This window comes from Maylandia zebra, linkage group LG4 (assembly GCF_041146795.1).
Source record: "Maylandia zebra isolate NMK-2024a linkage group LG4, Mzebra_GT3a, whole genome shotgun sequence".
In the NCBI taxonomy this organism is placed as follows: domain Eukaryota; kingdom Metazoa; phylum Chordata; class Actinopteri; order Cichliformes; family Cichlidae; genus Maylandia; species Maylandia zebra.
The window spans coordinates 23,849,035-23,875,462 of NC_135170.1; the positions used below are offsets into that span (position 1 = coordinate 23,849,035).

The 26,428-nt window shown below is 38.6% G+C and overlaps 2 protein-coding genes and 1 long non-coding RNA gene across 3 annotated transcripts in view; 1 reads left to right on the forward strand and 2 right to left on the reverse strand.

Annotated features, from left to right (window-relative positions):
• rnf213a (ring finger protein 213a) overlaps positions 1-10,778 on the reverse strand; it is a 32,379-nt gene extending 21,601 nt beyond the window's left edge. The window contains exons 1-17 of the mRNA XM_076883210.1: positions 10,639-10,778; positions 8,699-8,817; positions 6,799-6,956; positions 5,201-5,887; positions 4,913-5,079; positions 4,654-4,821; positions 3,187-3,386; positions 2,773-3,062; positions 2,421-2,677; positions 2,080-2,292; positions 1,774-1,966; positions 1,549-1,604; positions 1,077-1,251; positions 832-993; positions 628-726; positions 420-542; positions 42-225 (exon numbers count right to left, since the gene is read on the reverse strand). Coding sequence (XP_076739325.1) covers positions 42-225; positions 420-542; positions 628-726; positions 832-993; positions 1,077-1,251; positions 1,549-1,604; positions 1,774-1,966; positions 2,080-2,292; positions 2,421-2,677; positions 2,773-3,062; positions 3,187-3,386; positions 4,654-4,821; positions 4,913-5,079; positions 5,201-5,887; positions 6,799-6,956; positions 8,699-8,798 — 3,232 coding nt within the window. The 5' untranslated portion in view covers positions 8,799-8,817; positions 10,639-10,778. The remainder of the gene's footprint in view (positions 1-41; positions 226-419; positions 543-627; positions 727-831; positions 994-1,076; positions 1,252-1,548; positions 1,605-1,773; positions 1,967-2,079; positions 2,293-2,420; positions 2,678-2,772; positions 3,063-3,186; positions 3,387-4,653; positions 4,822-4,912; positions 5,080-5,200; positions 5,888-6,798; positions 6,957-8,698; positions 8,818-10,638) is intronic.
• An 8,250-nt stretch (positions 10,779-19,028) lies between these two features.
• LOC143418520 (uncharacterized) lies at positions 19,029-20,723 on the reverse strand. The gene is made up of 4 exons (XR_013098507.1): positions 20,165-20,723; positions 19,916-20,046; positions 19,780-19,833; positions 19,029-19,639 (listed from the first exon to the last, which is right to left on the reverse strand). It is a non-coding gene; the product is annotated as an uncharacterized LOC143418520 (long non-coding RNA).
• A 4,574-nt stretch (positions 20,724-25,297) lies between these two features.
• LOC106675072 (neuropeptide B-like) lies at positions 25,298-26,379 on the forward strand. Its single transcript, XM_014408882.1, has 2 exons — positions 25,298-25,606; positions 26,124-26,379. Exons 1-2 carry the CDS (start codon positions 25,349-25,351, stop codon positions 26,250-26,252), a joined length of 387 nt encoding a protein of 128 aa, XP_014264368.1. The 5' UTR covers positions 25,298-25,348; the 3' UTR covers positions 26,253-26,379.
• Positions 26,380-26,428: the final 49 nt, after the last annotated feature.

A 26,428-nucleotide genomic window follows, 5' to 3' on the forward strand; every position in this document is an offset into this window, starting at 1 on the left:
TGTGCAATGTTTAACGCTTCAGTGTTATTCTTAGACAATACCGTGGAGCTGAAAAATGTCTTTGGCAGCAGTCCAGGAGAGTAGGTGCCGAAGGACAACTTCTTCATCTTGGTGGTATCTTCCTTGACTATCCCTTGGCCAGGATTTTTGGATAATGGCAGAGATGAGTTTCCCAAATTTTGAGTTGAACTTAAACCTCCCAAACAGTTTGCCCTCATTCTTGGTCTGCATATAACACAGAATCAAAAATTGAATTCTGTCTTGATTCAGATTTGAATCAATTTTTATTGTGACATAAAGAAATTGTGTTTTTGTCATCTCATATTTAACTCATGGGATTGATATTGTGTTTAAATATAGTCAATAGTGAAAATCACCAATACATCTAAGTTTTAAAAAAATATTAGAAGACTTCATACCTGGCACAAATATGTAACAGCCTCAAGAGCACACCTTTCAATACTAGCTGCAACATGTGGATGGGAATCACTTAGGTTCTCTATGTTGATGCAGTAGTATTCAACTTGATCCAGGGCAGATTCCTAAAAGCACATTTTCACCTAAATCTGTTGAATCTTAAAGAAACAAATGCCTAACTACCCAATCTCCAAAATGTATCTCACCTACCTGTTTATATTTGCCCTCAAAATCCATGGTGAGTGTTTGCCTCCACTCTTTTGTGCATTCTTCATCTTTGAAGTGGATGCAGATTACATTATTCCACATCTGTAAAACACAACCATATTTTATGCATTCTCTACAATGATGAGGTTAGAGTATGTTTCTTTATATTTTGGGGGTTCTTTTTAGACATTAAACGAAACTGCTCACTTCAATCTCCTCTGTTGCCTTAACTTGGCGTAAGTATAACACGCCCCTGGTGAGCAAAGCCTGTTTAAAGGACCGACTGATCCATCCTCTCATTATGGTCATCGCCTGTGTGGTTGCCATGCCTTTCACATACTGTTGCTTTTCATCTCCTTCTTGGGTCTCCTGAATGTGAATCATTAGATTATGAAGGTTTACTGTCTGCCAAACTAAAACCATGATTTATAAGATGTGTGCACGTTGAATACCTGTTGCTTGTTACATTGAACAAAGTTTGTCACTGACGCAACCAGATTCATGCATGCCACAGGAATATCAGGATAGTTCTGGGTAACTAAAGCTGGTTTGACTCCTCTGCAGATCTTCTCTAACAGTTTCACTGCTGTTGCCAGGCACTCTCTCCTGTAAGACTCTGTAAAGTAACTATGATAAACAAAAACACGAAGATCAGAACACCAGTACTTCCATAGATTTCCCTCTACATGGACACACTTAGTTACAGAACACACAACACCTGATATAAACAGCATTCAGAGGAACATTCACATTGTCAATGTCATAACTTCAAAACCAGACACCCCTCTTAAGCCTACACTAAATTACAAGCTTTTCAATACAGAAAAACATGTAAATTCATTTAAGAGGCAGACATTTTTTACACTTCCAGCAAGTGTCTACAGACATCATGTCCATGCTTTTTAATTATAAACTGTAAATTACCTGTATTTTTCCTCAACGAGAAGCCCCAGGATATGTGAGATTGTGTCCGATACTCCCTAAAAACAGAAAACCATCCATGCTAATCATTTTATTAACCTGGGTGCTAAAAAATGCTCAATTGTCATGGACAGTTGTCACCTGGGCACATTCCACTGAAAGAAAAAGCTGTGAGGTCCAAAATCTACAGTGATTATCCTACATCCCTGTTTCTTTAACTCCACTTACCTGCATGGTGCTGAAGGTGATTTCCTGAGGAGCCTTATTGAAGAAGACATGAAGTACGTCCAGAAGCTCAGCCTTAAGTTCAGTACTACACTCTATCAGTTCATCAAGTGACATCAGGTACAAGCAGGATCGAATTAAGAGCGCGTCCACCTCCATTAAGTGGCTGTAATTTTTCATCAGTTTTACTAGCGCCCTGAAACATAAGCAAACAAAGATTACCCAGTAAGAGAACCATTAATTCCAGATAAATGTAAATCTTCTGGAAGATGTGCAACAGTATGTCGGCAAAGGAACAGGGAATCACACCTCTTTTCTTGACTGTTCATGTATGCCGAGGTGTTTAAATCAAGGCCTCCCAAACCTGCCCAAGCTGGGCCATACTTCAAGTTTCCAGATGTTGGTGCTTCAAAAGGCTTTGAAGTGCCTTTAAGGAGGTGGAGAAGTGGCAGTACCATAATCCATCGAGTCATCCCAAATCTTTTTATAGTGTTTATCAGAAGAACCAATGTTTCTGGCAAACTATGAGAAGATTATTTGAACACATGAACAGAAAATTAAAGTAAATGGGGGCAGTAAAGTTAATACTTTTAAATTAGCAGATTATGAAGGTATGATACCAAGATTATTAAAAAAGATTAGGTAAGTACCTGAGAATAGACACATCTTGAGAAAATTCTGCCCAGTACTGAAGGAAGTTATCCTTCTCTAGTTTGGGTAAACACAGTGCAGTACAAAGCTGATTGAGCTCAGAATTCTCGAGTTTGATTCGATACTGTCTCCATACATAAACCATGACCGCCGCAGCTCTTAAGGGATCCTGAATGTAACGGCTCTTACGATCTCCATCCTTCAGCAGTTGAGGAATTACATCTGCCAGCATAAATTCTTTAAGCAACCTCTTCACCTAAGAATGTATAACAGCCAAAAGAAGGGTAAGTTTCAGTGACCATACCATACATGTGTATTTTTAGACCTTGTACACAGAGATTTTGAACTTACATCATCTTCCCCATATTGTAGGGAGTACCACTTCTTTTCTTTTTCTTCATACACAAAAGGTTCCCCATAAACCTGCATGAACTGATTGAGCTGGATCATAAAACTTCGTAAATTGGTCTCAGTCCAGCTCCTCAGGAGGTCAAATATGGTTTCCAACATTATGTTTCCTGCAATTTCTCTGCCTTGAATCAGGTTCTTTCTTTGATCAGGCCATAATACTTCCTTAATACGTTTGAGCATGCTTTTCGAAGGCTCGGCGCAAATGATGTCATCATATTGATGCCAGTCCCCTTAAGAAAAAACAAAACAAAAAAAAGATAAAAACACACATTTAACTGTAAGGCAAATACAACAAAATACAGTGAAGCCATTAGCCAATAAAAACAAAGCTGGCTACATGAAAGTTATATTTACCATCATCATTGATAAGGTTGGGTTTCACAAACAAACATCTGTTGGTAGTGTGTGTAGAATCCATTTTGTATATGTATTCATACTCATATGTCTCTTTTTTATTCCTGTAGACAACATATTTGTATGGTATTGACGCAGACACAGCTTTTTTGCTAGCTGGCAGGCTGCCTTCGACCAGAAACCCATGCTCTCCAAGATCCCTACATGAAAAAGAAATGTGTGGTACATTTTGTCAAGTCAGTCATAAAGGATATAATAAGCGTTTAGGATAATAGATGCTTCACATTTAGAATTTCAAAATAAAATAATGGTATAAATGGTAAATATACTCTTATGAGCCACAACAATAGAACCACTGATAGGTGACGTGAATATTATTTCTTCCCAAACATACATATTACTGGGTGACATGTATTAGACAGGAAGTCAACAATTCCTGAGGCTGATGTTTTGAAAACAGAGGAAAAAACAGACTAACAAGAAATGATTGGTTCACAGCAAAACATTCAGCGTAGAGTGCTGCTGGTATGCAGTGGCTACTGCCTAACAGAACGGCCAAGGAAATGAAAGTGGTGAACCAACAACAGGGTAATGAGTATCCAAGGCTCATTCTTGATATACATAGGCTGAAGCATGTGGTCCAGTTCCAGCAAAAAATTACTAGAAATAAAAATTGTTAAAAAAAAAAACCTTCATGTTTGCTATGACAGCAAAGCATGAAAACATAGAGCATCATGGTTCACTGTGATTCACTAGGGCATTGTTTCTGAAGGTTCCTGGTACCTTTACATGTTTACAGAGTTTGTAAAACAATCTTTTAAGAACTAGTTATGTATGTTTTTATTGTTTTTTCTTAAGTGGACCAGTCACAGTCCATGATGCCCACCCTTGCTTTGGCAAAAGCACTTACAGTGGGCACTTGAACAAGAAAAATGGACACGGCAGTAACAGTAGTCCACTGAAATCTGATTAATCAGATTTTGTTTTGCATCACATGGTTGGCACAGTGTGTGTTTATAAATTATATGAGAAGGAGAGGAGGGCATGCTATGGGACAAGGACAGGGGTCTTCTGGGAATCCTTGGCTTCTGGTGACCATTACCTTGGCATCTAACTAAACTTTTTTTAGAAAATGTACACTCCCAGTTATAGTTCAATGCTTCCAGACAAACTACACACACTTTTCAGCAACGATCTGGGGAATAAACAGTTAAAGGCATAATTCTTCAGATCAAAATTTAATCAAGCATCTGTGGGAAAAACAAGTCAAATCTACAGACGTCTCACTTCTTAATACTGCTGAGGACTGATCTGTACAGACTATCTTCCAAGGTTGTGTGGAGTCTGTGCCTTACCAGTTGGTTTTAATGTTGTGGCTTACTACTTGCATAGGCACCAATTCAGAGATTACTGATGTCAAATAACCTATTCATACTACAGCCTAGTGTTTCCAGCTTGTTAAAGTACCTGGTCACAAACAGTTCAGCTGCATTGTCTTCCCATTTTCCAATGCATGACCCAGCCCTGATGAATATTCGATCTTCTCCAGGATCAAATTTGAAATCTTTCGAGAGAACAGCATGGAAGTAAATTGTGAGTCTGTCATGTGCTGCAATATTCGTGTTCCTTGTCAATCTGAAAAGCAAAAGTAAATTTGTTGGATAAAAAAAATTTGCAAAGATGAGTTAAAGGCAAAGTATACAGTTTACTGAGAGGATTTTATCACCTTTTGGGGGGCGGAGCTGTTTGAGCTTTTGAGCTTTTGCTGTTATCACCACCGTCTTTAGATCCTTTGTTATCATTTGAAGGCTGAGCTGGAGTCGAGTCCTGCCCGTTCCCTGACTGCTGAATCTCCATGTTCTCCACTGGGTCCACACTGGAGCCGCTGTCAGCCTGTAGCATTAAATATGTTGGATAAATACATCTCAAGGTTATGGGACTCAGGTCTCCCTCATAAATGTTATTGTTGGTCAATAACAATTATTTTCACATATTCTGACTTAGCCAGTAATACCTTTTCAGTATGAGGTCCAAAAACCTTTTGTTGGCCAGTTGCAACAGGCTGCTTCTGATTCTGTTCCTGCTGATTTTTTCCCTTCTGCGTGTTTTCCTTTGACTGCTTTGCATTTGCAGCCACATTAGCATTCTGGTCCTGTTTAGGTTTTTTAGCATTGTCTGCTTCTTTCTGGTTCTTCAAGGTTTTTTCCTTTGGATCTTTAGCCGTAGTGGCCTTGGTCCCTTTACTTGAAGCTGACTGAGGGGTTGTACTCTTGTTGTCCTCTGAGGCAGGACGTTGAGCTGGAGTGTCGGCTGGTCCTGTCTTCTGTGGCTGATTGTCAGGAGATGTGTGTGCATTGCTCTCCATCTCGTTCATGCTATTTGTTGCCGCCTCAGATTGCTCCACTGTTTTTGCCTGTACTGGGGCATCAGACTTTTCACTCTGATTGGTTTGTGCATCTTCAGCAATGGCAACAACATCATTAGCTGGCAAGAAACTAGGCTGGCTTTCTAACGAGGAAAACCTATCTTGGAGTGAATCTGGTGTTGTGTCCATTTCATTGTCTGAGCTTTCACTGTCAGAAGAGTCTCTTCCTCCCTGTGTCTCCTTCCCCTGCTTATCTCCCGGAGAAATGTGTGACAGATCTTGATCTGATGACAAGGTGCCATCTTTTTTCTTTTTGTTCTTCCTTTTCTTTTTTTTCTATGTAGACAAAACAAACAAAACAAAAAAAACCCAGATCTGTTTTGAAAATATCACAAATATGATTTCCTATATTAGATAACAAGAACATATTTTAGATTCATAAATACTCAAACCCACTTGACATTTTAAAGACTGAAAAATTTACTTTTTTTAAGGAAGCATATAAATGTAAAAGAAATATATATTAATTTGCATATATGTTTTGTACAATTTATTGCCTAAAATGTATTTAGGAATTTTTGTATTTAGTTTATAAATTCGGGGGGGATCAGACTGATGATGTAGAAGTCTCAAAAACCAAACTTCACCAAAACTTGACTCAAATATGACAGACTAAACATTAAAGGGTTAAACTATACTATTAACTAGTTCCAGGTCACAGAAGTCTGCCTTTACACTTGTGAAAATATTCTTGCAATGTAAAAAATTAAATTTAAACACTCATCTAGAGTGCTTAACAAATTTAATAAAAACAAAATAACAAATGTGTCAAAAACATGTTTAAAACTAAAAATAAGATTGTTATTGATTAGGTAAATAAAACTGAACTCGCATTTTTGTAACAAAATTCGAGCCAGCACACTGGACTTCTCTGAGAAGCCACAAATGAACCAATCGAAACATTCAACCAGTAAAACTAATGTTTCTGTTTAGGAATGCAAATAAATAAATGCAAATAAAACAGTAAATTTGAAAATGAACAAATCACAGAAATTATTATAGTTTAGTGATAAAAAATATATATAATTTTCATTATATACAGGTGGATTAATTATTATAGAAAAAATGAATTTGGAATAAACCTTACACTGGGTTGTGGCATAAACTCACTGTACACCTACTGTACAAAATATGTTGTTTCCCCAGACTAAAAACCAACAGGCCTGGCAAGATTATGACACGCTCACCTTTTTCTTTGGGTTGTTGTTGATGACCTCGTCATTTGGCCGTTTGGGGGATTTACTGGATTCTTTGTTGTCCACCGGTGGGGTGTTTTTCTGTGAATCTGGCTTCTCAATTGGACCTTCCCCATCTGCTACCAAAGACTTTGGCTGATCGCCTGCATCTATGTTAACAATGAGGGGTTAATAAAAATACATAAATAACTTAATTAAATAAAAATAACAAATTATAAATTATAAGTTAGAAAAAATAAAATAAAATGAGCTAATTTCTAAAGACATGTGAAAACCACTGTGATAAGTCAGAGTATATAGTCCTGCTTTTCATTCTGGCACATCACTTTGCCAGTCAAAGATTTAGAGAAGCATGAACTCTGACAGAGTCAACATGCATGTTCAATAAATAGTTAAAATGACATTTTGATTTCTGTCCATAAATTAATAGGGACATATATTAAACCACAAAAGGTGGCATTTGTATGTTTTCACTTTGACCCACGTAGGCAAATTTTCTTTTAACTATAAAGAAAATACCTGAGCTTGTTCAGTAAGTCACAAGGCACAAATTTGCATTTTCTGACCCTTAAAAAGTAGGCCAACACGCTGTCACGATAGGTAATCTTACACCTATGTGGACATGCGGTTAAATCAGAGCCTATTTGCCCTATAAAACAAAAATAAACTAAACAAAAAACTATAAAATATAACTGAAAATTCAAGTGTTGTTAACAGGAATACAAAAATCAAGGTAAAGCACAGAATAAAATAAACACGTAGTTTGAAAACAGTTGATATATGTACAATCTTAATGGAAAGTCTGGTTAAACAAAAAAAAAAAAATCTTTGAACTGTTTTCTAAAAGAGTCCACAGAGTCAGCTAAATGCAGTCGTAGTGGGACACGAAAGACACCTGAAAGCCTCTGCTCCCCTTTAGTCTTCAATCTTGTATGAAGAGCAACTAGCAAATTCTGAGCCTGTGATCGAAGACTGCAAGCAGCAGTATGTTTGGTAAGAAGCTGGGATTAATAGTCTGGAGCCTTTCTGTTAAGTGCTCTGTAGGTCAGTACAAGAACTTTAAAATGAATCAAAGTCTACTGAGAGCCAGTGTAAAGAGCAAGAATAATATGAGCTCACTTGTTAGAATCCATTACTAGTCTGGCAGCTGCATTTTTGTTTACCTCAGAGACAAAACAGGTTTATCCCTGCCAGGAAACAGGGCATTACAGTAACACGTAATGACACAAGAGCACGGATCATTTTCTCCAGTTCAGCCAAGAAGGCCTTATGTCACAATTTAGAAGTGTGGGGTTTTTTTGAGTTAAAAAAATTAAGAAACAGGAATGAGAAATGAAAGAATACATGCAAGGAATCTAAACTTTCCAAATACTGGATGCTGGATTGATTTTTAGGATATAATAATGGCCTTTAGTCTTAGTTTTCCTTGACTAAAGGCTTAGTATGAACTGATAACACAGATGTATCTACAATCTCTTTTTTTTCCCCCACATTATGCAAGCCGTACCTAATTTTGCTTTGACATGTGCAACATGACTAATGTAAATCCTCATGTCAGGAAAAAATGTGCAATATAAGTTATGCGCAGATGAACAGCCCTTATCATCACATAATTTTACATGATTAAATTCCTTGTATACAGGTTTTTAATCTATATTTATAGAAAAGTGTAATTTCATTATGTCTGCAGAGCTGCATGTTCAAACTATAATTTTATTTGTTGACAGGCCGTGAAAAAAGCATCCACACTGTTAATCAAATACAGAGCCGTTTAAATAATACAGTACATTATGCCAAATTAACAGGAACAACAAAGTTGTCACTTGGACTTCTTCAAATATTATAAACAACTATATAAAATGAAACCACATTTCTGACCTCATCTACTTACCTTGTGCATTTGTAGGTTTAACAGACAGCCTTAGGCCACAGTTACTGCAGAATTTGGCTGTTTTCTCTATAATGTTATAGCCACAGAGTGAGCACTTCATCTTCAGGCTTCAGTGATCACTGCAAAGAAAGAAACTATTTTCACTTCAAGACCATCTCAAAATTTTCTTTCACTTTCTATTTTGGCAGCCGATGTCACATGAAACTGTGTTCAGCTACACAACAACACACCAGTCGCATTGTCTTTATCTCCTCTGAACTTTGATCAGTCATACCCAAGAAGCTGGCCTGTGAGAGACTGAATTGGAAGTCATTTTACAAGAGAGTCAGTGAGTCAACTGAACGCCCACATTCATGGCCCGCGAACAAGTATCCAATAAAAAACTGACATTAACCAAAGAGAGGGAAAAAAACCTGGGAACCCTCACAGCACACTTTAATAGCACGCCCTTAAAAGAAAAATTCAGTTAACACTGACCAAAAGTAGTTCTAATGAGGAAATAAGTAATTCTTTATATGCCATAAATAGTTCAAACATGATATAGGACATTTCACAAAGAGTAGAAGCGGAGAAGGTGGTTTTCCTCCTTCCTTTTCCTCATACTTTCAATAAATACTTCACATTACTTATTAGCTGGCAATGTAAAGGCGATATTACGTGAATGACTGAATAACTCAAAATAACATAAATTCGTGAACCACCCAAGTTAATATTATGCCATTATTCTTTGATTTCGATTGATTTTTAATGTCATGAATAAAGAGTCAAAATTGGGTAATCCTTATATCTGCTGGGATCAAGTCATTCAATCCAGCGATGGATACTTCGCTTTCATTTCTGCATAATTCATCTGGCAATCGCTCTCCCTCTTTGTCAAACGCATGGTCTTCATTGGACTTCTGGTTACACTTTAATGCAACAATTGCTTTGGGCGTTTTCAATCCACTGAGAAAGGCTATTAAGGTTTAAGACATCTGACCCAAATACAAATAAATACACTGTGAAATATAACTGGTTCAACCCAGTTTGATTTTAGAGCCCAACCAATAATGCCTTTTTGTGAGACTGATGTCAATAATTAGTAAGTTTGCAGGAATATAATCAATTTAGTATAAGCAAGGAAAGGAAATGAACAATCAGCATCAAGGTCGGTTAGGTCTTTTGCGATTTGATTTAGACTTCAAACGATTTCTTTATTTCTTAATAAAATGTAACAAATACAGTAAACACCATCGCGTGTGTTTAAACCGTATCTCTATATTGCTGAAAATACTGCAAATAACAAGTGACTATTCCATTCTAGGAGATGAGCTTTCATACTTTCACAGATAAAGGCGGGACGACCTTTTTCAAGAACTTAAGGAGTGACTCTTCTTGAAGCGAAAAGATCTTTGGCTTAGAAGTTCGGCCATTCACATGTTCCCTGCGTAAAGAAACGCACACGTTTTACGTCACTTCTTGCGTGCTAGTGCGTTTGACAACAACAAAACAGAGAGAAAGCGAACTAAATGGCCACGAAGTCACTGACAAAATAAAACCTGCAGAATCACGACAAGCTTAGCAGCAGCAGGGAAGGCTCTTAGTCACACTACAGAGAGCACTATTGCTAAAATTAAGTAGCGACTCTGCTAACTAGCTTCCCCGAAGCAGCCAGCCTAATGAGCTGCGCAGCTAACATTAGCTTGGGCAGTTAGCTCTGATTCACTCTCAATAATAAACGGAGATACTATTAGAAAGAATGAACGTCAACCAAACTTCATTACCCCGTAACCCAGCTGGAGCCAGACAGACCTGGCCCAAGGCAGCGCAGTCTGATAGCTAATTCTGTTATTAGGATGAGTTTATTCCTACTGTGTCACAACGGAAATTCTGACATTGTGACAGTCACCCAATGCTCATAACAATAAATAAATAACAGCCGACCTGAGCCGCCTTCCTACCTTCTCTTCTGTGCTGCAAAAAGGAGAAAGCCTGCAAATCATCTCTGCTGGTCCCACTACGCAGCCGTCAAAGACACGTCCAAGACCTGCTGTCCCCTCGTTTCCGTATCTACTAAAGTTTCGTTTTGTCAGAAATGGGCGTGAGCTAAGTTTACTTCTATAATCACTAATAAAATCGGGGTTTCTTTTGCCTCTGACTAAGCTGGTTTTCATTCATAGGTAATGAAAGCACAAGTTGAACTAGAGACAAACGACCTCTTCTAGGGGTACTTGAGTGCATGGATGCATGTGCTGTAAAGTGATTTAAACTCACCTTATTTTTTTCTTAGCATAAATGAAGTTTATGAAAAAGTATCTTATGGCACAACCTGTGGATGCAACATATTAAACATCTTAATTAAAAATATTATTTATTTATTTTTTCACAGATTGTGATTAAAAAAAAAAATTTGTTTGCTACAGTTTATATTTCAGCATCTGAAATGTACAAAAACCGATTATATTACACAATAATTGTACAGGAAAAACAGCTAAAATGGGGTTGGTCACATGCGGTCAGTTGCCATGTGATGGTGTTTGTTTGTCATTACATTGTACTTTCCTATTGCCTTTAGGCAAGGACAAACTGCTCAATAGACATGCTTTGTGTGACCAGCAGGAGGAAATAAGCATGCTGCAGTTACAAACTCCTGGAAATGTGCCCATAATGTGTAAAAGTTTGAGACTGTTAAGAAAAGGAGAGGGGGGGGGAAAGGCTGGCTTTAAATCTTTTAGGAAACTTCATAAAAAATATTCCAAACTGAATGGAATTCTGCAATCTGTCACATTTGACAGATTTATTTATTTGTTTAACAGCAAAACACTCATGAAAGTAGCACTGGAGCAGCAGATCCTTTCATGCATCAGAATAAGTGGCCCTCAACACAGCAGGTTTGTTCCGCTGACATTTGAAGTCTACATGCAGGCTCCTGCAGGCACTGGGTGATGACTGAAAACAAATATTTAAAGTCATAAAAAACAGCTGTTTAGTTTGTAACATTTATAAGCTGATAAGAAAGGAATATGCAGTGAAAAATGAAACCGATCCACACCATCATGTTACAGTAAATTCTCAGTAAAGGCCAACATGCTCAAACTGCATATGTTTATTGTTACACTGAGTGTCCTGTGTTGCCTGTGGAATGACCTTTAGTCCTGTTATGAGCTGTGCCTCTCCATAGCTCTCACAGGACACCCACTCACCTACTGAAGAGAGATTTATTTTGAATGTCTTTGAGTCATATTAGTCAAAAATCTGAACCCAAGCTCATGCTATGCTCTTACATTTTCAACAGAGGGCAGAATAACCCAATTATGTGTAGTAGTATTTCACACTGTACTGTGGCTGCTCATCAGGGTTAAAAAAAAAAAAAAAAAAAAAGTATCTCGAGTTGTTAGGTGTTAGTTGTTAGCTCTAAGTTTTTCCACAACTCCCCTATAGTGGGTCTTAAATGATGTAAAATGAGTGCTGAACACTCCTTTGTGGACCAATGTGCAAGCAAAATGTTAGGTTAAAGTCACTCAGATCAAACCAGCTCACTGGATCTTTGCCATCACCACCTTTAGATGTTGTAGGTGTTCCTCCCACGAGTCACTGTAAATCACCACATCAGGTAGGCTTAACGATTATATCCATTAACCTTTAAAAAGTTAAGGGTGCCCCATGGAGACCAAAGGGTAAAACACTGCAATGAGATAAACCTATTCCTGGAATCGGAAAGGCTGTGTATTCTAAATGCACTTGCCTGTAATATTTACACAAATCTAAGGTTGTGATGTATCTGGCCTTTCCTAGTCTTTCCAGCAGCTCATCAATGAAAGGCAAGGGATAAGGATCGAAACAGGAAATGCTGTTTAGCTTTCTCGAGTCTGGACAAAATTGAAGTTGAGTTCAAGTATCTGACTTAAACACCCAAAATTGGTGTTTCAGCCAAATAGCTGCACTTTGGTACATCGCTTTCATTTTGGGCAGGTCCATTACCGCGATAAGTAGAAACCACTAAACAGACAGCAGTACAAAAGCTTGTGTTCAGGGTGGGGGTTTCCACTGACTCAGACACAGCATACAAGAAGGATGGCAGCAGAGTCATTTTTGCCATTGTTCACTTTGTTTGTTTGTTTGATTGATTGATTGATTGATGTTGTCCAATTTGTGCCTTACACTATTGTCTGGAGCTGAACTGTGATTTATGAAATTTGTTCTTGTTGAACTTTACCTGTACAGTGTGCTGTAAATGGTACAATCATCATCCTTAGTTGAGTCCATCTTTTGCTCCCTGCTGATGACATAGTGGATCAGTGAAAAATGCAGCACAAGTTGAATAATATGTTGAAGCTGCAGGGATAGCTCACACGCATGCTTTTGTTTTGCTTTTAAAAACGATCGTTGAGTGCATGACTTCTTCCTCTTGTGACTGGCTCATGTCAACCACGGGATAGTTGCAGTAGTCCGTATTCTAGATACAATAATTAATAAGACATCAAAGAACACATATATAAGTTTCCTGCTTGGTGAATTGTACTCAGTCAGACAACACAAAATAACTTGCGAATAACTTGGGTAAACTATAAATGGGTTTCTTCAATAAACTAACTTATTAGGCAACCTCATAATGAGCTAACCTCTGCATTAAGAAAAAAAACAACACAACCAGTAAGCTTAATTGTAGCGCCATCTGCATGTTTACCTCATTTTCATTTTCTTGTGACTCTGTCCTTTTTGTGCACTGTCTGAAAGAAGAGATTTCCATCACTTTATTGTTGCATGTGTGAGCTGTAACAAATATAAATACACTTTACCTTCTGATGGCAACAACAGTGACCACAATGAGGAGTGCAGCAATAGAAGTACAGATAGCAATCTGATCTCTGGTGCCTGTCCACCAGTACACTGAGGAAACATGGATGTTGCACGTCAAAGTAAAAAAGACTGAACAAGTACGGTTTGTTTGGAAGGGTTTCCAAGGGCAGACTCTTCTTTGCAAAGCTGCGTCTGCACAAGCCACAGTGTTTGGAACATAAATCTATTTACCTTTGCCCCTTAACAGCACTGTAGAGGAGTTGTGACTCCCGTATTTGTTTGTAGCCATGCAGAAATAGTTGTGATCATCCTGAAAATCCTTCTTCAAATGTAGTTCACGTTGGTGTCCTGCTGCTGAAATGTGATCATTATATATTTTAAACCAGGTATAGTTCTCCACTGCTGGATTTGCATGGCTGTGGCAGATCAGGGTCTCTGTTGATGGTGTGACAGAAACTGATGTGTTCCTGGGGCCATCTAAAATAAAGTCATTAGTGAAATCATCTTACATAAATCAGATTCATTATTTTGGTATCTAAATTGTGAGGAAATATTTAATGTGTTGCAGTAAAGAACAATGTTTCCATGCTTAACTCTTACATACTGCTCATATGTCTTCAGAGTATTTGAATGCACAAACAGCCACTTGGCATTAGTAAATGAATCATTCATTCTTAATTTAAGTTTTAGAGAGTAAGGACTGTGTATCTGTTAGATTTTGCAACATTTAGTCAATGATTTAAAATGCTTTTAACTACAATTCATGCTTTAACCTTACATTTATAAAGCATTTTATTCTGTAAATTTCAAAGATTTTATCTGCCGCACATCTATGACCCTCTGAATTATCTTATTATGCACATCCTATTTGATCACTCCTATGCTGTTTTGCTATTTCACTGTTTAACGAGTCCATTACAATTCAAAAGCCAGCAGGCACCTATCTCTGGGAACCTGGGCAAATGTGATGTGAACAGTAACAGTTCTCATAACACTATCATGGCTGAACTGTAGAAAAACTTTCAACTTTGTAATAGTTTGGGTCATTTTTGCAAAAGTCATCCAATTTCAAGCTGAAAGAATCACATCTCTGGTATTGTTGCTCAGGTCAAATGTCAAAATGGGTCAAATTTGGCCTAAGCAGTATGTAAGGTTTAAAACATCGCTATACAATACTCACGTTCAACATCAACATGTAGGACTCCTGAAGTTGTTCCTGTGCCTGTTTTTAGAGAACAAGTGTAGTTTCCAGAGTTTGTGAAGGAAACATTTCTTAATTGCAGCACTCGTCCATCCTGCAGGTGTTCTCCATTCTTAAACCAGATGAAGACAGATGAGAAGTTGCCAACATCACATCTGTCTGTGCAAGTAAGATTCACAGAGTCGCCTTCCTGGATTGATTCGTGTCTTTTGAGTTTCGTCATGGAAATGTTAAAATCTATGAGAGAAATGAATAACTTATGTTTCGACCTTGTCAGATTAAACAGCAAAGGGGAGTCGAAATTCTTTAAAAAGAAAACCAAAATTAAATCTTACCAACGATTTTTAGTGTTGACCCACTTTTTCCAGTCCATTGGCCATTTGTGGAGTTGGTTATAAATCTAAAGGCATATTTTCCTTCATCACTGTGCTCCACTTGGTGTATTTGCAGTGAACAGTTATTCCGTTTGTTACCAACATACTGAAATCGCGAAGAGCTATTATTTGAGCCACTGTGATAAATGAACGGACCTGCAAAAATATTTTTGTGTCCCCACATGACTTCCTCTACTATGTGTTTGTCAGGATAGGAAAATGAACAAAGAATGACAACAGATGATCCTTTCACTACACACATATGAGGCTGTTGATACTCTACCTTCCACTTACTGCAGAGAACACCTGGAACAGAAGCATTAATCTTAATTTTCTTTTGCTTAAACATTTCGAAATTCCCTTAAAATAAGAAATAAATGTCGCACTTACCTCCAAAGAACAGTGTTAGTGTCAATTTTAGGGTGATGTGTTCAGTGCACATGTTGGAGCTTTTTTAAGTTACACAAGCATAAAGTTTAAAATCACTTAAAGTTATCACGAACGGACAGAGAAAAAGTGACTTTGTCCTTTATCTTCTTTGTCTGCTATGCGCTACTTTCTACATGGTAGGTGCCATCTGGTCATGCAAACCACAGATGCAGTCAACATCTAAGGTTTAGAAGAGAGCATATGAAACCATGTAGCAGCATCAGAGGCGCTGTGGTATGTTTGTTTTTTTTTTCTCTGCTCTTCTTTTCTAACCAAATGTTGCTGGAACATAACGATTCATTCTCTTGAATCTCATGCATGTCACCAGACGTTTTACTGCCCACCACTGATTAACAGCTAACACTCATATCACACAACAATGAACAGATTTCACAGCAAATTTATAATATGAACCCCTCTGTGGGAAAAATGGGAAACGACTCACGTGCACAGCCATTATTGCTAGGTTTGATGTTGATGCATGTAATGTGCCATTACAGTGTTTTATTCACATTATCTTATAATGCATGAAGGCAAGCAGTGGCATGGTGCACAGATCCGTGTTTTAAATCCGCACTGAGGCTTTTCTGTGTGGAGTTTCTATGTTCTCTCTGTGTCTGTGTAGGTCTTTCTGACTTCCTACCACAATCCATAGGCCACATGGGTCACATTAGGTTCTGACCCTGCCTCCTACCCTGGGTAAGGTCAGTCCACTGATAGATGAACGCACTGACTGATCATGTCCACAGTGACAAATCGATCTGAACTGCAGAGAACTTCTATAATTGAGGTGAGTGGCGGAGTTCTTGAAGTTTAAGAACTTCTGAGAATTTGTCACTGTTGTCTCTTTAAGTCGAATCATAGACAAGAACAATTTGTAGTTCTTTTAAAAAAGCATTCACACACTGCTCTTTACTTTTCTTTCCTACTTCATTTGTCTGTTTTCTTTTTCTTTGCACAATCTGACCATTTATCCCTGCTCCTAATTCCTGCATATGCCCCAATCAGGAAAACTGCGTCGACCATCACTAAAACTATAACAACATGGCCAGAGGGCGCTTCTCAACAGCTACAGGACTGCTTTGACAGAACCAACTGGAATATCTTCCAACATCAAGACCTGGAAATGTTCACAAACAGTGTCCTCTGTTACATCAAACACTGTATAGACACTGTCACAGTAGACAAGCAGATCCGGGTTTACACCAACCAAAAGCCATGGATGACCCGGGAAGTCCAGCAGCTGTTAAAAGAGAGGAACAGCGCCTTCAGGTCCGGAAGCAGGGAGAGCTACAGCAGGGCTAGAGCCAACCTGAAAAAAGGCATTAAGAAGGCCAAGGCGGACTATAGGAAGAAGATCGAGAACCACCTGGAGAGTAAGAACAGCCGGCTGGTGTGGCAGGGTGTCCAGCAGCTGACAAACTACAAGTCCAAATCAGGTATGGCTGAAGGTGACCCAGCATTGGCGGAGGAGCTGAACATCTTCTTCACACGCTTTGAGGTCACTGCACCCTATGCCTCAGAGGAACAGCTACACCATACAGCCCACAGCAGCAGTACCATCATCACTCTGGAGGAGCATGAAGTGAGGCGCACCCTGCGGGCTGTTAACCCGAGGAAGGCAGCCGGCCCAGATGGCGTACCAGGACGTGTGCTGAGAGACTGCGCAGACCAGCTTGCCTATATTTTCACCAGGATTTTTAACCAATCCCTTGAACAGTCAAACGTCCCACCCTGCCTCAAGACCTCCACCATAATACCCTTGCCCAAGAAATCTCATATCTCTAGCCTAAATGACTATAGACCAGTGGCACTAACCCCGGTGGTGATGAAGTGCTTTGAGAAACTTGTGCGTTACCACATCACAGCAGCCCTACCCAGCAGCCTTGACCCACACCAGTTTGCCTACAGAGCAAACCGATCGACAGAGGACGCCATAGCAACAGCACTCAATGTAGCATTAACACATCTGGAGAGGCAAGGAAGCTATGTGCGTATGCTCTTTGTGGATTATAGCTCGGCATTTAACACCATTCTTCCATACAAACTGGACGCCAAGCTAAAAGACCTAGGGCTTCCTCACAGCACCTGTAAGTGGATCAATAGCTTCCTCACCGACCGCAGACAGAGAGTGAGAGTGGGATGTTACACATCTCCAGCCCTAAATCTAAGCACTGGGTCGCCACAGGGCTGCGTGCTTAGTCCACTGCTCTACTCGCTTTATACACACGACTGCACCCCCGCCCACCAGAGCAACGCCATTGTAAAGTTCGCAGATGACACTACTGTGGTGGGGCTCATATCTGGGGGAGATGAGTCTGCCTACAGAGATGAGGTGGAGCGGCTGTCTTCATGGTGCAAGGATAACAACCTTCTCCTAAACACGAAAAAGACCAAAGAACTCATAATTGACTACAGAAGACACAAGACAGAAATCCAACCACTAATCATCAGCGACGACTGTGTGGAGAGGGTGGCAGACTTCCGCTTCTTGGGAGTCAGCATAGAGGGAAACCTATCCTGGAGTGTGAATACCTCTGAGCTACTGAAAAAGACACAACAGAGACTGTACTTTCTGAGAGTGCTTAGGAAGAACAACATCACACAGAGACTGCTGGTGTCTTTCTACAGAGCCTCCATCGAAAGCATACTAACGTACTGCATAGGCATATGGTACGCTAGCTGCACAGTGGCTCAGAGGAAAGCACTCCAGGGAGTAATCAACGCTGCCCAAAGGACAATCGGCTGCCCTCTCCTCAAACTGAAAGACCTACACAGTTCCCGCTGCCTCAAAAGAGCCCATAACATCATAAAGGACACCTCACACCCTGGACACTCCATGTTCGAACTGCTGCCTTCAGGTAAACGGTATAGAACAACATACACAAGGACTAACAGACTCAAACACAGTTTCTACCCAATTGCAATATCATGTCTCAATGCTACTAAAAGTAGATGACTTTCATTGCCCCTGTTGTCATTTGTGCCCTTGATGTTGGAATGCTTTCAGACATGTTTTGTTGGATGCGCTAACAAATTGATTGAGTGATTGATTGTTTGAGTGATATATCAACTAGGTCGTATGTTGAGTGTCTGTATGGGGCCTTAGGCCTGGATTGCTTGGGTGTATCTACGGTATGAGAATACTGTATTTTATATGTATTTCTATCTTTTATATCCTATCATTATAGTTTTTAAGTATTTAATTATAGTTTTTAAGTATTTATCTTTTGTGATGTTGCACTGACCAGAGACATCTTTCAATTTCATTGTACCTGTGACAATGACAATAAAGAATATTCATTCATTCATTCATTCATTCATTCATTCATTCATTCATTCATATACATCACATACTAATGGAATATTGACAGTATAGTACTGCCTCTGATTACTATTATCCACTGGATCATCTCCTTCTCTTACTTTCTAAATTTCCCCTGTGACCTGCTACCTCAGATCTAAAATTGTGTTGTTTGAGTAATTGAAGACCCAATCGCAGGAGACATAATGTTCAACAGAAAGTGAGCTTTAATGGAGGAAATAAATCCAATACAAACTCCAAATAGCAAAATCCAAAAGGCACAAAGGAGACTAGAACAGTACAGCGTACCATCAGGAACGTAACTGAACAAAACCGACACAACACAGCAAAGGAATATACATACACACCAAGGGCTGATTAGGGATTACACAACAGGAAATCAGGTGAGGACAGATAGGAAGCAGTAAAACCAGTAAAACAGAAAAGAGAACAAACAAGACAAACACCGAAGTTAATGCTAACACAAGAGAATGCCGAGCATTAACAATAGTGAAAAATGGGGGGAATGCATAAATAAAATACAGTACTCACAACATACTAAAATAATAAATAATATAGAATGACAAAGAATTCAACCTGGAGCTGGAATCAAGCAGAAGATCTCGAACCCCAACATCAAATCTTGGGACATGAATGGGCAGTATGGGAGAGTGGGCAGGTCACTGTTCCTCTCCTCACAAGTTCACCCAGTGTGAAGTCACTAGAACTTTGACCCCTTTAACAAACAGGCTCCCTCTTCAGTATATGGAGGCTGCTTTCTTTTAGGCGAGGCATATATTGGGCCAGCTGCCTCCTGTCGGTTCTGTGGGTGGTTCAAAGCTGCACAAACTGGTCTAAGTAATGATACAGAAATGACAGCATGTAACAGAATGAAGTGTCCATAGCTCCTGACAGCTACACAATTTCCCATATTATCGTTATTATTACTATCATTATTATTATTAGTAGTAGTGGTATACTGTCTGAGTCTTACCTGCAAACTGTGCTGTAAATGACATCTTCACTTTGGGTGTTCTTCTGCTGCTCCCTGCACGTGATACATTCTATCAGCATGTTCCTCCAGTACAATAAATAATATATTTTTATCTTATATTGTTGAAATATCTCACGCGTTTGGCTTTCTTTTGTTGTGGAAGTAAACAGCCGCGTAGACGATTTCAGTGGTTTCTCCTTCACTCTGATCCTGATGTTGTGGTTGGTTATCATCACACATTGAGAGCCTGCTGACACGACCTGTGTTCTAGATAAAGTCACAAAGAAGCAACGCACAATTAACAACAATCTTCATTTTTTTCTACTGAACTCTAAATTTGAACTTCTGTTATTAATTAATGATTGTCCAGCAGTAATAGTAGCACCTGCGATTCTTTCTCACCACTTTCCACCGGTGACCTCATTTGCTTTTTGTTAAGTCTGAAAGATAAACAGAATTTAGGCGATGTGTTACAAAATTAGTGACATTTCAAAATTAGGTAACACTCACCTTCTAACAGCAATAAAAGTGGTCACAATCAGAACTACAGCAACTGTTACAATGACAAGTACGTATCCCCAAAACATTGGCCAGTTTTCTGTGAAACAAATTCATTGTTTTAATTCAGTAATGCCAGAGCCAAGCAAACTTTTAATGGTTATTGATACGAGTCAGAAAGCATCCAATAGCACCAGCCACTCAAACCTACTTACTTTTAATGTTTAAAGTGACAACAGAAGAGTTTTGACTTCCGTGTTTGTTGGTGACACTGCATAAATACTGGTCACTGTCCCTAGGGTGGAACACTGGCTGATGTCCAACATTTACAGAATCACCTGCAGCTATTCTGAACCACGTATAATTCTCCACGGGGGGGTTTGCATGACTGCTGCAAATCAGGGTAAAGTCGCTGCCAGGGTCTGCCCCCAAAGGTGGTTGGACAAGCACTGTGGTGTTCCTAGGGCCATCTGAAAATTAATTTTATTATTTGGGCGTTATCGTTGTCAGTTATCATTGTGAAAATTTAGAAATATGCAAAGGACCACATAAGAAGCAACCTTCCCAATTTTTCAAGCACTAGGAGTACACTAACCTCCAGATCCTTAATTTAAAGCTGAATATCTGGACTTCGATCACATCTTGCCTGTTTAATTTAAAACCCACTGTGCTGGTGTGCAGTGACAAAGTCACAAAAACTGTGTAATTATCCAGAAATTATCCTTGGACGTAATTGCACATTACTCAACTCCCTATGAGTCAGCAGTAGGTGACTAGAACTGATGGCAGCATATAAAGCCCACGGCTCTCACGCTAGAGACCGGGGTTCACATCCAGCTTAGATCTGTTATGTGTAGGTAACAATAGCAGTTTAGCTTATAATAAGAAAAGACTGAAGTTTTAATTAAGACTAAATAAATATTGCATGAGAATATTTGCATCAGAATTAATGTATTTTAGTGTGCACATTAAAGCTAGTTTGCGTATGTGTTATTTTTAAAATAAGTCCCAGAAGCTTGAGCAGAAATATCATACCAATTAGACAGTCATTAAAAGCCCCCGTGCATTTCTGTGATGTAATACCTCAATGACTATATAACAGTATAAATAGTGTAATTCACTGATCTACTTCTCACTAATAATTCTTAGACATTTCCCATTATCAGGTTATTCAATGCTATAAACAGTTCAGAGATTTAAGATGCTAAAAGGCAGAATGTAGGAGATCATTACTCATTACTATTTCAGCATCATTAATTATTCCTTTTTACCTTAAAGTACTGATCTTGTGTCTTGTACTCACATTCAACATCTATACCCAGGACTCTTGAAGTTGATCCTAAGTGTGTTTTTAGAGAACAAGTGTAGTTTCCAGAGGTTGTAGGGGACACGTTTCTTAAATAAAGAGCTGCTCCTTCGTGTAATGGCTCGCCATTCTTAAACCAGGTGTACGCAGATGAAATCTTACCACCATCACAACTGTTCATGCAGGTGAGATTTACAGAGTCGCCTTCCCTTATTGCTTCCTTTACAGAAGGTTTTGACATAAAAATAGTCAAATCTGAAAAAGCAAAGCGACACTTTAATCTTAACTGTTAAAAGCTTTTATTTATTTAAAGAACAACAACAGCAGCAACAAAAACTTACCAACAACCTTCAGTACTGGGGCATTTTCTTCATGAGGTCTATTAGACATGGTGTTAAATCTGACAAAGTATCTCCCTACATCACTACACTCCACCTGGTGTATTTTCAAAGAACAATTGTGATATGTGTTTCTGATGTACTGGAATCTTGTGAAAAGAGTTCGTAAACTGCTAGAAATTAAGCGAGCCTTTAAAGTAGCAGGCTGTAGGTGACCCCACAGGACCCTCACTGTTTGGTTGTCAGGATTTTGAAATGAACAAAGAAAAATGACTGAGGAGCCTTTGACTGCACAAATAAGACGCTGCTGATGCTTCACTTTCCACATATTGCAGAGAACACCTAAAAAAGACAGATTCACTCGATAGCTGTAATCGTTTAGCATTCTTGTAAAACATTAAAGAAGATACAAGTGCTGCATTTACCTGTCAGAAACAGCAACATTAACATCCATGTCAGGTGTCTGTGTTCTTCATACATACTTGAAACTCCTTTCTGATGTTAAAATGCTCACAAGAAGAGACATTTGCAAGTTTGCATTTGATCTTTTGTTCTCAAAATGAACATCTCCTCTTTTTTTTCTTCTTTACTGATTTTGTACTCTAGATACTGTACACACTGCTTCCTGTAAAGAAAAAAAAAGACTTAAAATCAGGTCATCTAAGCCGCAGTTTCAAGAAACACGATATCTCTTGCCGTTTAACTGAGAGCAGTACCGAGAAACCCCATCCCCTGTGCATGTGTGTGACAGTCTGATGCTGCTTTATTGTGGTGAAAGCAGAGTTAGAGCAGAGGTAGCAATCGGGAGCTGCGTTTTTTAATCATTTTTTGTTTAACAATGTGCACATTGTGTCGTTGTCCATAAGACACTGTTTTGGTTTATGTGTTTCATTTATTTGCCTTTTTGGATTGAGTGATTATGAAAAATAAAGTGTGGAGGTGAAGGGGTGGTGTAAGACTAAAATCTTACAGTTGCATTAGCTGTGAACTGAGAGGCTGACATGATTAGATAACCAGCTTTTTCTGCATTTCAGGATCATAGGAACTTCATAAGAGCTTTACTAGAATTACTCAGGCTGTCTACTGTGTTTCCTCTCTTCAGATGCTCTGCCAGGCCTTTGCTGCAGTTGCATTCACTTGTTGCTCCTTTGTGAGTCTTTCTGCCTTCTGTTCTGTCTTCAGTAAATGAATAACATGCTTGTGATCAGGTTATTGACTCAGCCACTTAAGAGCAATCTATTTGTCTTCAGATAGTTTTGGGTTATTTTGCAGCTGCGTTGTGGATCTTTACCATCTGTAGCCTAGCATAAAGCCACTTTTGCATTTATCTTCTTTCAAATGATCATTACACACATTTTTAACGTCTTATCTTTAATATTGCAGTAATAAAAACACGTTGTTTCAGACATTAGCACAGGGGGATAATGGGGAAGGTGAGTATATGTAACACATAACGCTTGACAAGAACTAATACGTATGTCACTTTTGTTAGTAACCAGCTTGAGAAAAACAGAGAGAAAATGGAATGAAAAATATGTTCAAATGATTTATTAACAACAATAATAACCATTATTTAATCATTATCCATCCATCTATTCTCTTCTTATCCAGTTCAGGGTCACGGGGGAACTGGCGCCTATCCCAGCTACTATAAGGCAAGAGGCAGGGAACACCCTGTAAATGTTATAATTGGCATCCTATTCTCATGGTAAATGGTAAATGGCCTGTATTTGTATAGCACTTTTCTAGTCCCTAAGAACTTTACACAACCAGTCATCCACCCATTCACCAACACATTCACACACTGGTGATGGCAAGCTACATTGTAGCCACAGCCGGATACTGGCGCCACCGGGCCCTCTGACCACCACCAGTAGGCAACGGGTGAAGTGTCTTGCCCAAGGACACAACAACCAAGACTGTCCAAGCCGGGGCTCGAACCGGCAATCTTCCGATTACATGACTTCCAGCTCTTGAGCCACGATCGCCCCTATCATTCTCATGATAATCATCTTCCTTATTGTCAAATACATGGATAGTTATATATTTAAAGGTCATATAAAGTATATGAATTCTACCCACATAATGCACAGCTTATATAATATAATATATATATTATATATTATATATTATATATATATATAATATATTATATATATATATAATATATTATATATATATATTATATATTATATATATATATATATATATATATATATATATATATATAGATATATATATAGATATATTATCATTACAATTTATATATATATATAAATTGTAATGATAATTAGCAGAATACTGATCGATCAGTTCAAACTGTGTCATCAAGTCACATCCACCATGTTTAACAGATGATGTGATATGTTTTGAATGATAAGCCCGTCCTTTCCTTAAGATGATCTTGGTTTCATCCACTCAAAGAATGATGTTTCAAACCTGAGCAGACTTTTCTTTTTCTAGATGTTTTCCAGAAAAGACTGATTTGTCACCTGTTGTTCACTGTAGGTGAATCATCTGTATTTAGATTTCAGCAGGCCTGTCTTGAGTGGAGATTTTAGGCATTCCTCATGTCTAAGAAAATCCAAATTGATCATCTTTCTTTTTATCTGATGTCTTTTTAATAAGTCTGTTGTTTATTTTGAGTTTCTATGATGACATATAATTCAGCTTCAGCCTTTATCATAGGTGAGTTGTTACACAGGGGCTTCAGTTAAGAAACAACAGTAGTCAGTCTGGATCTGGTATAACGATTAAATATTTGCAAAAACTGAAATGTGACCATTTGAGAAAATGCAACCAAAGGTCTTTAAGATCACACTAGCCATGAAGAGTTGGTGAGGAGTTCTCAGACTGGCCCCATGAATTGTTTATACGCAAAGATACACAACAGGCAGCACATTTAACTCTGTATTTATAACAGACCAAAGGCTTTGTATTTTGTTCTGCACAGCAGCAGTTTCTATGACTACTTTCCATCGCAATAACACAATGAGAGGGATTTCCATACTGACATATAAACACCTACGGAATTAACTAATGTTGAAATAAAAGGCCATACATTTGGACATTAACATGGTCAACTGCCCAGTTATTTTGCAGCCTGTGTAAGTGGAGGGACAATGTTTTTAAAAATTCCTGTAATTTACCATATTTTGTTAAATCCCTTTGATTAAAACCTACAGAAATAAACCGAGAATTTGCGTCACCCTGGAAATACACGCATCAAACACACCCCATCTAAAAGCGCAATCTAGCCTATAGTATATCAATGATCGCGCAGCTTTCCGTGACGAAAACTAGCTGCATAATCACGGGTCGCTATAAGTAGACTCGGAAAACGAGGATACAAGCAGTGAGCGGTCACTTCCAATAGGACTTGTTGCTCTAGAGTAGAGGTGCGAACATTCAAGCGTCAGTGCTCGTCATGAAGAGGTCTCCTAAACTCGCGCTCCCCATTGTAGTCATCTCAGTGCTGGTCGCTTGCAGTCCAACGGAGGCATGGTACAAGCAGGTGGCCGGCCCAACCTACTACTCCGTAGGCAGGGCGTCCGGTTTGCTGTCCGGTATTCGGAGATCAGCTTACGTGAGGAGAGAGGAGCCGCACCATGCAGACACTGACGAGTCCGCAACAAACAACGTGTTCTCCGAGATCCCGGCGTCCAGTTCCTTCTTGAAGACGATGGTGAGTGGTCGCTTTTTAAAAAGAATTTTAAAAATCTAATTTTCTTTTCGACTAAGGATAGCACGCTTACAGACAAACATAAATAAAATCTAGTGGAAAAAAATGAAAAGTATTGTTTTTATGATAATCTGTTACCGTCACTTCAGTAAGGAAGGAGCTGTCCATTCAGCACCGTTAGACTCTTATTTGTACTTTTTTTTTTAAGCACAAATAATAAAGTTAAGTTTTAAAAAAAAATCTCATTTTATAGCAAAATATAAAAATGTAAAGCTTAACTGCGCCAGTCTGTAATCTACAATTTTCCAAATGTTTATTTTTAGAGCAACAACTTTTAAGCACTTTTTTCCACTTTAAATTTTGTGTAAATGTTACGTGCAAAATACCTCAATGGTACTTCCTTAAAAATTAAAAATAAAAATCTTATGTCAACTTACTCAGGTTTCCAGAATATATAAGGTTATTGATTTCGGATGCTCTCTCATGCAGTACCATTTGTCTTTTTCCTCTCTCCAAACAGCCTGTTTGTATAAAAGACATTACACCAAACCTGCAGAGCTGTGAACGCATCCAGGACATCAAGGCTTCATTTCGGTGCAAAGCCGATGTCTTCCTCTCTCTGGACTCGTCAGATTGTGAAGCAGACTAAGCAGCAAAGCCAACAGCTGGGATAGATGACCAAGCATACTTCTTGCAGGACTGACATTTTAAAACTGGACATTTTAATAGGTGTTGCACTAGAGACGCTACTCTTATGAACCATTTGACTAGAATAAACCTGCTCTAAATTTTTAAGCTTGAAAAGAAATGTATTAATGTTTATGA

Bases quoted from the DNA above. Each gene is read 5' to 3' on its own strand.
- LOC106675072 (XM_014408882.1), top strand. From the start codon at position 25,349: ATGAAGAGGTCTCCTAAACTCGCGCTCCCCATTGTAGTCATCTCAGTG. The intron at 25,607-26,123 runs GTGAGTGGTCGC...CTCTCCAAACAG, and splicing joins GTTCCTTCTTGAAGACGATG to CCTGTTTGTATAAAAGACAT.